The sequence below is a fragment of the Zingiber officinale genome, chromosome 5A (genome assembly GCF_018446385.1).
Source record: "Zingiber officinale cultivar Zhangliang chromosome 5A, Zo_v1.1, whole genome shotgun sequence".
NCBI lineage: Eukaryota > Viridiplantae > Streptophyta > Magnoliopsida > Zingiberales > Zingiberaceae > Zingiber > Zingiber officinale.
In genome coordinates this window covers 103431320-103444615 of record NC_055994.1, presented here as the reverse complement: position 1 = coordinate 103444615, position 13296 = coordinate 103431320, and the positions used below count along the sequence as shown (strand labels likewise).

The following is a 13296-nucleotide window of genomic DNA, read 5'->3' as shown; positions in this document are numbered from 1 at the left end:
CAACAAATCACGGAGATACTCCGGTCTTCCTCTTGGTTGCAATTGTGTGAATCCACCAAATTAAAAGCTTACCGCAGCAACATGATGACCGAAATAAACTTTTTTTTTTTTTTTTGCACTTTCCAAGAAACCTTAATTCACGAATGAATGTTCAATCAGTAATATTATTGTGTAAACTGATCTTAGAATTGACAGATGATGCTCCATTCTGAAGAGAGCACAATTGTGTAATTAAACAGCATCATGGTGCTAGCCCTTTTAAAAATATGCATCCGCCCATGTAACATTATAATCCCCAATCAGGGCTTCGGGGACCGCCAACGCCTTCCAAACCGCCGGCGAAGCAACGATCCTGTTGTTCCGGCACGGCGGATAAAAACCCTGCTCCTCCTCGCACCCGACCACCGAGTCGCACTCGTCCACCACCGTGGCCGCCACCCGCCTGCCGTTCCCGCTGATGGTGATGTTCCTGTTGCATCGCGACCCGCCGTCGAACCACCCCGTCGACAACGATGCCACCATCTCGTCGTCGCTGTGGTACCTTCCGTCGCAGCTCGCGGCGGCGCCGCCGCCCCCTCCCTGCGCGAAGCTGCCGATGACCATACTCGCTGGCGTCTCGCCGGTGACGGGCGGCGAGCAGAGGTACTGAGGGTACAGCACGCCGGCCGCGCAGCAGTCTTCGGTGTCTCCGCCGGTGCAGTTGGTGGAGTTGCCGAGGAGGTACCCGCTAACGGTGCAAGGATCGCCGGTGAGCGGGTACCTGAAGCAGTCGTGGGAAGCACAGACGTGCAAGACCACTGCCAAGGAAGCCGCCAGAGAACTCACCATGCTTGACAAATGCAAATGATTCGAGTAAAATGAGAGGCCAAATTTAATGGCCGGCCGGCGGTACGTCAAGTAGCCGGTGAAGATGCTCAACGCCATTGGCGGACAAAGTCAATGTCATCGTCATTCCTATTTACTAATCACATAACTGTCATACGTGAAATACAAATATCAGGAAAACAATAAGCAAAACAAATTATTACGAAAATTCTATTAATTTTTTTTAGTTGGCGTCATCTATCAACCGCTGACTAATCTTGGAGATGAGATAGACTCATCTTGGAGATGAGATTAATAGATACCTGAAAATTTAAAAAGAGATCCGGCCACCATTATCTCTGTTGTTTCTATGAAAAGTCTCGAACCACTCCAATTACTATACTATTCGATTTTTTATTGGAATGAAAAAAGTCAAATGTTTGACAAAAGTATGCCACGTTCTCGAAGGACTTGACTTTATAATATATCTGTTTATAGATTAATATTATTTATTTTCAAAGCATTCACATCACACGCGGGAGTTCGAGCGGGAATTCGGATCTTTGTCCTGAATTCTGATGCCCTCTTAACGATTATGATATAATTTAAAATGTGTATAAGATCTTTAAATATTCTTAAGATATAATTTGATCCGTCCAATTAATGAGCGAGATAGAAAGGACCTGAGGAATTCAGAAGAGAGGATCCGAACTCGTGGAAAGGAGTCTTGGTCGAATCTGTGTCTCATATTCATGGGCTCATGCTCTTTGACTTTAATCAACCCAATGCGGAAGCGATTTATAATGTCGCTCAAAAGTGATTCAGATCCTCGCTTCTACCGTATAAGTAGATAAATTATTAGAGAAATACAGTGATCCTTTATGCCAAGGAAGTCAAAGCAACTTTATTATTATTTTATTTTTTAATAATTCCAGTATTCAGTTAGTCATTAATTTTAGAATTATTTCACCATCATTAAGATAAATTGTGAAGTACACTTATTCAAATGGTCAATATTCCTAGAATTGTTATCTCATTAATAAAATCCTTACCGTACATTACAGCTGAAAGTAACTTTATTAGTGAGAACAAAAAGTGATTTAATTTATTCAAAATAATCCAATATCTTCGGCCTATCATAAAATATAGACCGATAATGAAATAATTTTATCCTAACACAGCTATTAATGAATGCATGCAATCCATCCGTAGAGAGAATTGCCCACGACCTTTTGCCATTGATCGACTAGTATTGGAACAAGATCTGCTAATTCAAGTTTAGATCCATAATAAGTGTGATGAGTTACATCATTAAGGAAAATATTAAGGAAAATCATTCGCAGGTTGTCCTCTCAGAGCATTTACAACTCCAGTATTAGAGATAGCCAAGGAAATCGAGGAAGATGTGGAGGCCATGATAATGTCTTAACCTTGAATGCTCTAAGATATTTAAATTAAATTTCATTGGTGTTTTACAAATTCTCCTCATACTCAACTCTATGTTGTTTTTGATTTTGCTTGATTGCTAACATTTCTACTTGATTCAACTTGATTTCAATATTAAAAAGACAATTTTGCTTGATGGCTAAGAAGTGATTTTTGTAATCAATATGTCGTATGTTTGAATCTCATCCGTAACCTTTTGATTACTTTTATTTTTATATATAGAAAGAGGGGCACACCAGAAAACCTTATGAGAAACAAAAAAATAGGTATTTGCTAATAAAAATACAAAAATGGAAAGGACATTTTGAAACGTTCTCTTAATGTATTGCCACAATCAGCTGGTGAAACAATAGTCCAACAAATTTATCAAATCTGTTTATAACCACCTAATATTGTACATGACTATCCATTGAAATCTTTTAAAAACAAACTTAACAATTGTGTTCAAATACATTTATGCATCCAACGGATAGTCTTACCCAAATGCATCAGTTCAGATTCCATTCACAGTAATTTCACTACATCTGCCTCTTTCCTTTCTTGGATTTGCTCTTATTCTCTTGTATCTTCTTTTTTTTAGCTTCAGGAGTGATCCACACATAGTCCAGTGGGATCACAAAAGGATCTTGTATATCTTCCACTCGGCTACTAGGTCCTAAGCTTATGGAGTTACTTTGGTGATAGGGTACCTTTATCCATCGAATCCATGAGCTCGACGTCTGTGTTTCAGGGGACTGACTCCCAGGACTAGAAGGCGGCGTTGAGAACTCTTCCAATGGCTGTAGCTCCTCAAATTTAGTGAAAGTAACCAGGACGCGGATAGTAGGAACAACTGGAATGGCAATCTGCAAATATCTGTTATTATCAGATTAACATAGACATGTGTTCCAGACAAGACTCTTGCAACCATCATTTAGCTCTCAAACACTGAGTTGGATTCACATGCTGCTGGAACAAATTTGTTCATAGTCAAATAGATTGAGTTAAATTTCATCATCATTTTCTTTACAAAGTGCAAATTTGGAGGTAGACCAAAACTCGCGAAAAGAGAGCAATTGAGACAAGCAATAAGAAACCAGAAGGTAGGTTAGGAACAATCAGGTGAAGATAACAGAAAAATGCAGAATATATCACACAACAAAATGAAACAATCACTATGTGGCTAAATAATTTGGATGACGACAGAGATGCTAACACTTCTAATTTCTACGGTAGTAGATGCTAGATTTGCTCAATGTATTAGTCTAGTTATTTTGCTTATCTCAAGTTTAAAGCTTTAATTAAAAAATAGATTCCTATTTTTGGCACAACCTTTAAATCTCTAACTTCAAACGTTAAAATGGAAAAATTCTTTTTAAAATAGAAGCAAACTTGTTCATGTTCATTATTCAAACATAGTATACCTATTACCTGTCCATGCCAAATTCTAAATGACCCAGATAACTTCATCTAGTATGCATAGCCAAAAGTGAATGAATTAGTTATTACAAAAAAAAATCACTAACAAAAATCGTTAAATAGAATTCTATAAATGCACCAATTGTTCATCTTTAGGAAGATATTCCATGTTGAATATGCACCTTTAATAAAGATCAACAACAAAAATAATTCTGTCAATATTTAAAATGTTATCTGCATTGCTTTCTTGAAATGGCAAAATATCTATTCTTTTGCACACACTAATATTTAGACTCTTCATCTAGCCTTCCAGTACCCATGTGAGACACCCAACACCATTTTTGTTTACCACATAAAAACATGTAAAAAAATTTTAAAAAATGAGATCTTAAAAGTCTAAATCCATACCCATATCATACACATGCACACTGAGTCTACGTAACATAGATGCACCAAAACTTTAGATCGGCATTAGTACCATGGCTTGGATATATGGAATAACTCATTAACTTTTTTGGTTTCAACCACTGGCCCAAAGTGGTTAAGCTGCAGTGATGGACTCCACTAAGCTTATAACCTCCTTTATTATCCCATAACTAACATGTGAGGATAAACTAAGTTGTCATAAACTCTCCCACTTTAGGTTTGAGTGCCATCAATCCTAAGTTTTAACTCATATATCATAATCCACAAACATCCCTAATATATGAGGCTCATTAATGGATCTGTCATCGTATACGCATTTCTTTGCATACATCTCATCATAAATAGAATTAGGTCCACTCTAGTACAAATCCTCCTAACTTTACATTAGTGAGATAATTGATTCGTTAACTCACAAAGTTTAATGATTGAACCAATTGCTTAAGTATATTTAAGAATATAAAGCCCTTCCATTGGCTTACAACTCACCATGTAAGACTAAACTATGGTGTCAAAAGTCTGCTCTACTTAAAACTTGACATCTTGTCAAATATCAAGTGTAATACAGAGTCTAGAATCATCATTGATCACATCATGTACAAGAAGTGATGTCCAATAATGACACCATTATACATAAGAACCTCTTTCCATATGCCACTATGCCTAGCTATAGGTTCAGTTTCAAACAAATTCCAGATCCATGGAGTGAACTACCTCATTAATTTAGTAGGCCCAACCAGTGACCGAGTTAAATATAGCACACATATATTACTTATAAATTGCCAATGCTAGCACACAACTCAACAGGTGAACTAAACTAAGGCATGAAAAACCTTCCCAACTTAAGGTCTAACATTCTCGTCAAAACCAGAAGTTCAACTCAGTTAAAAACCAACCCTAATTGATGGTAGTGAGACCCAATAGTGGCTTTGCCATCAGGCAGGCTCAATCCTTTTCAAACATCCCCACCATGTTTATAATTAGTTAGTCTCTAATACCAATTATCACAGTTCATTTAGATAAGTGGATTTTTGCATTGATGTTACAATTCACTGAGATATAATTTCCATTTACATGAATTGATCATCAAATTTAATATCTCATATGACTTCGCTATGGCAATGAGTTGTTTTTATTTAGTTATGGTATTGGCTTATATTTATTTCTTCACTTCATCATCTTATGTGTAGCTTAAGATTTATCTATTTGTGTATTTGATTGTGACTAGTGGTATTGACTCTTTTATTTTTTGCCTCTAGTTTTCAAACATAATTCACAATAGAGAACTAGAAATTGTTTTTGGCAACCATCAAGTGTTCACTCAAGGATGTACTAATACAGTCTCTGTAGTTGAAAATGTCATATTTTGAAGTCTTTTGTTGTGCTGCTTTCTGACAAAGGAATCTAGTTGTTGTATGAATTTTCTATTATGTTTTTACCCTTGTGCATTTTCTTTCATCCCCGACTATTTGTCATGTGATGTATGTACATCACAATTATCATAAGATTGAAGGAATTTTCTTAGATTTTTTTTTGTGTGTGTTTTCAGCTTTAAAAATTTTATCGATGTTTCTTCAAAACAAAGTGACTAGTATAAGGACATGAATTATAGGACTTGCCAAGGATTAAGGTGTTAGAGCCTAAGACCTAGGTTGCTAAGCAAGATCCACTAGCTTTGGTTAGCAAATGATGATTTTTAATCAGAAGGACATCCACCTTTTGGTTCAATTCACTACCTTTGTAGAATCATATTTATTTTAAATAGCGAGAGTGCTATGGGTTACATTTTAATATTTTGTTTGATATGTAAACTTGGAGATTTATAATATATATTTTTTTAAAACAAATGTCTATTAAGAAGAGTGGATAACATCGACAATTGAGTATGATATGGGATAAAACAACAAAAGGCATTAGAATAATACAAAATATCAGTATTAAAAAATTTAAAAATTAGAAGAGAATAACAGAAAACATGAGATTAAAAAAGAAATTGTGGGAGAATGAAAAATGAGTAGGAGAATTAAGAAGTTGAGAAGAGATTGAGAATGTATTTAGATGGGGGATGAGGGTGGAGGTACTTATAAGGAAAATTTGAGAATTTTTTATAATATTTTGAACTTTTAAGGATATTCTGGTAAATTTACAGCCAAAAGACCAATAATAGTGTTTTTTCTCATTATAGGGCATTTGAATGGTATTATTATTATTTTTTTGATAATCCAAATGTCCAGGAGGTAGACGGTCTTCCCTCTTGGTTCACATGGTATTTTATTTTTAGAGGAAGAGGAGGGGGGACTTGGTTAGTCAAGATACATGTCATGCCCAACCTAGCCCATGGTTAAGCAGGTGCCACCTAGCCTATGTTTAGGGCTTGAGCCCTACCTAATTGACACCTCTAAGTAGGTGTAATTAGGGTATAATTTTGTTATAGATTTATTATACATATCTTGGTGTTAAAGCATGATTAATCTAAGATAAATTAATTAAACCAACAATTTAGTTATGGGGTTTGAATGAATTTTAATTGGTTTACCTAATCAAGTTAGCATAGGTCTAATAGGATTAGTATTGATTTATTGAGAACTAGAACTAAAAGTGAAGTTATGTCTGTTTAGACTGAACCCAATGCTGAAATTCTAGTTTAATTTACAAACAGAGTTGTGAGTCGTCTGCTAATTATGAGCACCTATAAGCTTGGATAAGTGAGCTATGCTTAACTTGGGCTAAAGTGCAGCTCAACAAAGCCAATGGATTATGAAAACCTAGGAATTGTGAGATATATGGAAAGGGAAATCCATGTGGTAGTCTCATCCCACCTATGAGTGATAATTCTAGGTTGAATTAGACTTTAATTTTTACAGGGAGTGAAGTGGTGACAAACCTAGTTCAATCTCATATGTTTTAATTGTGGGCTGATGAGGGAATTTATAAGCTTAGAAAAGTGACCTAATACTATCTTGGGCTAGCAGTTCCTCCTAACAAAGTCAACGGGTTATATCTCTCACCTAGGAGGTAAGATAATTAGACTACAACAACTCTAACAAACCTCTCTTTAGAGATGCATACTTGAGACAAATCTATTTTCACCTTCCGATAGCCAATTGAATCTGGCTAATAAATGATTAAACTCGAATTACCACTTTGTCCTAGTATAGATTATATAGTATGTAGCCCAAAGATGTTCCTGTGTCTCATTAAATGTCTGAGACTTGAAGAGGCTGACCATTGATAGATATCCTTGCAATGATTTCAAATGTGCATATCCTGATATATGTGACTATTTAATGCAATACACCAGGCTAGCTTCCTTGCTTCCCCTTTTACAACTTGGAAAAATTACTTTGCCAAAATTTCACTATTCGTCTACATGCTATCTCTCTCTCATAATGCCTTCATATCTAAGGTTCTAAAATTCGCTAGGCGCTAAGCGGGCGCTAGAACAGTCCCTAGCGCCTAGGCGGGGATTAGGCACCGCTAGACGGATTCCACAGTATCAACATAAATTACATAATAAATCACCTTCTATAACTCCAACACAATAGCATCAAATTTAAAATAAGTTCAAAATTACAAAACTAATAAAATATCACAAATTTATTCTACTTCTTGTTCTCCATAATTTACAACAACTTATTCTTCATCGAACACAAACTCAGTATCATCATCGGACACAAACTCAAGGTTACATTTCAATTTTTTTTAATTAGACTTTAAATTTAAAAGCCCAAACTAAAACAAATCATGAAAACCCTATACTATTTTCTTGGCCCCTAGAGGATTCGACAGATTAGTTGGCGTCTAAGGCTGCCTAATCCAAGGCTGCTTAGGGGCCAAGGCCGTCTAGGGCTAAGGCCACCTAGGCTGGCTGACTAGCATGTTTTTGGTATGGCTGGCTGGTGCTTAGCGCCTAGGTGGATACGTAGGCTGATTTTTAGAACACTGTTCATATCACATCATCTCATATGGATCTTCTTTTGTCACCTCATAGTAAAAGAAACATGACACATACAATCTTCATTCATCAAAGGATGGACAATTTAGGGAAAATACTAAATATGCCATTCAAAAACTTGATACTCTCTCAGTGATGTTTTCACATTCAACCTATCCTTTCATACTTCAGTTTCTAGTAGATCATTGACAAAGAAATACATTCCTTGATATTCTTCTGAAATGTATGTGAAACATTCCAAGGGGCCTTGAAGCATAATACATAAACAAATGTAATGTAACTAGACCACACTTTATGGATTAGAGTGTTGGATATTTTGAAAATGCATACAAATATTCACATAGAAAAAATTAGGATATAGAAATGAATGTGTGAGGTTACTAGGCTAGATTAAAAAATAAACTATAATGCCTGAGTGTTAGGCATAGTCCTGGTAGATAAAAGAAGAAGAAAATACTAATGTAGTAAAGATGAAAACATTGAGATGGATGCTCAAATTGCTAGGAAAGATACAATTAAATGCTATAATCTATGGCTTGTTAGGTATATTCCTGATAAACAAATGATAAAATGAGAAAAATATTTACAGTGGAAAAAACATATAGAAATAACAAATAGATTATATAGAACAAGGATAAATAGAAACCAAAGAAACGTAACTATAAGACATCCAAATAGCCAAGGCATTCGTAGTGATGACTTTGCATAATGCAATGCAGGCTAAGGTAATACTATATGTAGTCAAACCCAAATAGTTGGTTATACAGCAAATATTTTTTCTTCCATACTATATGTAATCAACAGCCTATATCTTTCTTCTACAAAAGCTATTATACAACTGCAAGAATAACCTAAAGATAAGCTCCCTATCACCTTATATACTATCTCTAATGATAACTGATATGGGGTGTTAAATGCGGACCCCGGGTTGACGTGGAAGATAGAGTCAAGGGGAGGTGGTGGTCCAAGTCAAGGAAAGGTGGCAGTCAAATGGTTCCCCTTTCAAGGGGATTGACTCCTCGCCCATTGCAAAGGTCTCCAAGACAAGGTCGACCGGTCTTTAAGATCGACCGGTCCTTAAGATTGGTCGAGCCTAAGGAGCCTGGTGCGTCGTGCTGGTAACAAGACACTCCGCATATAGATGGTTGCCCTTGGGACGCCTGAGTTTAGTAAATCCGTCCGGTAATATATTGGTCTGCCACAAGACCATCCGAGAATATATTCATCCAAGTTTCAGAAGTCTAACTTTCCACTTAGAATACAACTTAACGCACCTCCTGACAAACAATATATGACAGGACAAGTATATGGGTTTTTACTGTTCATTCCCGAGTCCTCCTACATATGGGCGACCGGGTATAAAATCAACTAAGGTTATGCTCCATATTTTGGCCTCCGCAAAGCATGTAGGGCAAATCTCAGAAGATATCTAGTCAGGTTTTCGAAGTTCGAGCTGTCACCACGGGGATAAGTCCCCAAATACAAGGATGATCGACTGATAGTTGTGGTCGGGCCTTTCAAGGGTCAATATCCTACTCTTCAGGAACGAGTATCTCTGCAAATGGTCAGTCGGTTATGGAACCGCTCGGACTTGGGATAATTGGTTCTCCCTTATTATATCATCAGATCTCCAACATCATACAATATATATATTAGGGCAATCCCAAAAGTCGTCCAGCCTTACAAAACTCAGGGTTCCATTTATCACCCTCTACTAATATATGACCGGTTGAGCTAAATATTCGGCCGAGATATATTACAACATTGTCAGAGAATCACAATAACCGTTTGTCAGAGAATATACCTTTATGATAACATGAGCATTTAATAAAACCTACCTCAAAGGTTACTCTACACTTTCTATTATCTAACCCATTATAACGGTATATTCCTTCAACTGCCTCGACGTCAATTACAAAAAGCGTGCACACGAGTAACGGAAGATTCCTCGGATGGTAATTATATGTCTCCCAGACTGTACATATTCTCTTACTCGACAACTTCTAACACCTGACATTCTATCTCATCTCATGACTACGGAGGATATAGAGATAATATATAAAGGGGGGTCCACTCCGATGGCAAGGTATGCTGAAATACTCTTCATTACGCTCGCACACGCTCTACTTCTCATCTACTGTTCTACTTTCCGCTCGGGAAATATACTGACTTGAGCGTCGAATGACCTTCTCTGGGACCCTTCCCTGGTTTTTGGCACTGATATTCTGTTGGGTCGTTTAAGTATGTGCAGGGAGCTTAGCGCACTAGCCCATAGTTTTCGATTCAATCCGGAGGTCTTCCGCCAGGTCAACGTTGCAACCACCTACCTAGCGCGCCATCTCCAGCTCTCAGACAGGATCAATAACCATTCCAAGGGCATGCATCATCAACACTGAATTTTCCATCAACAAAGCCAATACACTAAGCATCTCCTTGTAAGTTAAAAGACAAATTTTAAACCAAACTAAGTTAAAACTTCACAGTCAAAGGAAGAAGCAAAGCATAAAAAGGCAATAGTTTGATAACAGGGCAGCTGCATCATAGAAGCATGAAATTTTGTGAGAGTATCAGTGTACAAATAGACTAACAAAGAATTAGATAGCAGTCTACATGGTGGATCTTCACTCGATAACCAATTCATATCTAAGAACAGATTTCACAATTTTTAAAGGAACACTTTCTAACACTAAACACAAAAAATAATGGTGGTCAGTCAAGTGCAAGAATGCTATGAACAATCATGGAAAAGCTTGAATGGCACAATTTGGTAAATGCCAAAAAAGGTTAAAAAAATATGTAAATTTCACGCTGATTTATTTTTATCTCATACCTTGACTGGGAATGTTCCAGGAGGGAGCTTTGTAGTGAGAAGATCCCTTAGACGACGAATTGCCTTGACTTTGTTTGCCATAATATCAAGCAATGGCAATAGCTCTTCAGTCTGGAGTGGAAAATCAGGAGAGAGCCATAAAACAGGCCTTAGACCTTTCTTATACTCACTCTCTTTGCTACTCTCTTTGCGGCGATATCCATTTTCAGAATTCATTCCTGACTTTTTTGAATCCCTGTCCTTTCCCCTCTTAACATCCTCCCCCTTGTTAATAACCTCTACTGAGTGCTTTCCTGGTCTACTCTGGTAACGAGATGGAGAATCACCAAGGAGATCACTAACTTTCTCCTCCACACAAAGTGAGCTTCTTGGAGGAATATCTTTCTTCTGCCCCTCTTGTTTTTGATTGTTTCCCCTCCTTCCCCAACTACTAAACCAACTTTTCCTATCCTGCCTACTCTCACAAATACTACTACTACTACTATCTACATCTTGGATTTCAATCTCCCTGGCCTCATAGCAACTATGACGATGAGCGACATGCCCATCTGATTGGTATTCATCAATTATGTCAGGTGATTCCATTTTGAGAGCATGCTCTAATTGATTCCGCTCCTCTTCCGTCAAAATATCATCAAACTCTTCAATTTCTGTATCGTTATCATTACAGGTAGAGAGGAATTCTTCATCACTCATTGCCCCTGGCACCCGGCGGGACTTCACACTCACCATAACATTATGCATGTCATACACCTTAGCCTTCCAAGGTCCAACCATTTCTGACCTCTCCTGCCGCCTCCATGTCAACTGCGGAAGAAGGACTGCCTGGGTGACGTCAAGTCCTGGCCGGAATATGTTTGTTTGAGACATCGCAGTGACTTCTTGCTGGACCTCTGCCTCTGTGGCTGGCGCGCCAGCCCCATCCAAAGCATTCATTACCTCCTTGTCCTTGTGGGAAATCATGCACAAGGACCCAGGCGGAACCTTCCCGTCCTCAGATCCATCGCCGAGGAAAAGAACGCTTTGATCAGATCGTTGAATCCTGAAGCCATCGAATCCGGCGAGAGTCATATCGGCCCGGAGATTGGACCCCCGCTTCCAGATCTTGTAGGTGTCGGAAGGGGCGATTCGAGAGATGAAAGGGATGACAGAGCTCTCGAAGTGGAAGGTGATCTCCATGTAAAAGTCCCGCATCCGATGCATGGTGGCGACAACCCGCGGCAGGCGACGGCACCACTTGGCCCAGGCGAGAGGCTGGTAGTGGCGGACGATGATGCGGGCGAGGCTCTCCTCCCGAGCGCATATGGCCTCCTGCAGCGCGCTCCAACCCTGCTCGTTCTGGAGGCTCCAGTCAGCGCCGGCGGCCATGAGCATCTCGACCGCGGCGGCGTCGCCGAGGCGGACCGCGAGGTGCAGCGGCGTCTCCCTACCAGGAACATCGCGGCGGTCGATCACGGCGGAGACGGCCTCCGCTTTCTCCTCCTCCGCGAACGACGCCGCCTCGGTGCGTACGGAAGCAGCGTCCGCCAGGCGCGGCAGCGCGGAGATCACGCGCTTGAGTCCGGAGTAATCGCGCGCGAGCACGGCCTTGTGCGTTGGGCTGTGCGCGTACTTGATCGGATCCAGGCCGGCCATGCCGACGCCTCGCCTCGCCCTCCCTCCCTCCCTCCCTCCCTCGAGGGTTTCGTAGCAGCCGTCCGACCTCAAGCAAACAGAAACAAGAGCAACCAAAGTAGCCGTCAGCTAAAACCAGAAACCGCTTTCCGTGTTCAACTCGCGTATTGAGTGCGTATCTATCTATCCAAATGTTGTGTGGAAGGAGAAGGAAAGCGAGAAGAAGGAAAGAGGAACAATTCCAAAGAAAGATGTAAAGAAAAGAAAGTCCCAAGCTGTTCACAAGGAGAGCAGAATTTAATGAAGGCGGATGCTCTAAGCAATGTGCCTGCTGCCTTAGCTCTCGATAGGGAATGAATGAGTTATTTAGATGGTCGATATAAAATTTGTATGACCAAACCTTCTGGATTAGTCGACCCAAATATTTAGATATCTGATCAGAATGACCGTGGCAATTATTTGGGAGGGCAGACCGGACGGCCGGTCCGTAGAGGATAGAACCAAGAAGGCTCAGAAAAAAAAACTCCGGCCTGATTAGGTGGTCCAGCCGACGATTAAAATGCCTGATTGGTGCGGTAATTATTATTAATCAACAATTTTCGCGATAGGGGAGAATTGGACCGATCACATGCGCCGCACGTGATGAGAGGAAGACGCGACACGGAAAAGCGGTGGAAAAAAATGGGTCGAGATGCGTTAGTTGGGATTGGGTTTAATTGGGCTTCTTCTTATTGGACCTCAAATCATCTAATACTATTTAATGATACTTTAATTTTAATATTCAATTTTCTCCTTAAAAATATAATTTAATAACTCACCATTGTTT

General features: G+C 39.2%; 2 protein-coding genes across 4 annotated transcripts; both read right to left on the bottom strand.

Annotated features, from left to right (window-relative positions):
• Nucleotides 1–217: 217 nt before the first annotated feature.
• Nucleotides 218–924, bottom strand: LOC121979857 (putative ripening-related protein 1). The gene has a single exon (XM_042531842.1). The coding sequence runs from the start codon at nt 922–924 to the stop codon at nt 259–261; it is 666 nt and encodes a 221-aa protein (XP_042387776.1). The 3' UTR covers nt 218–258.
• A 1628-nt stretch (nt 925–2552) lies between these two features.
• On the bottom strand, nt 2553–12882 carry LOC121981291 (ankyrin repeat domain-containing protein 13C-B-like). Of its 3 annotated transcripts, none has more exons than XM_042533734.1 (2): nt 10857–12882; nt 2553–3095 (listed from the first exon to the last, which is right to left on the bottom strand). In XM_042533734.1, the coding sequence occupies exons 1-2, from the start codon at nt 12489–12491 to the stop codon at nt 2769–2771; spliced, it is 1962 nt and encodes a 653-aa protein (XP_042389668.1). In that variant the 5' UTR covers nt 12492–12882; the 3' UTR covers nt 2553–2768. The 3 variants fall into 3 exon arrangements, with proteins under 3 accessions (XP_042389668.1, XP_042389669.1, XP_042389670.1); XM_042533735.1 differs by having other exon boundaries at nt 2818–3105; nt 10857–12835; XM_042533736.1 differs by having other exon boundaries at nt 3065–3195; nt 10857–12836.
• Nucleotides 12883–13296: the final 414 nt, after the last annotated feature.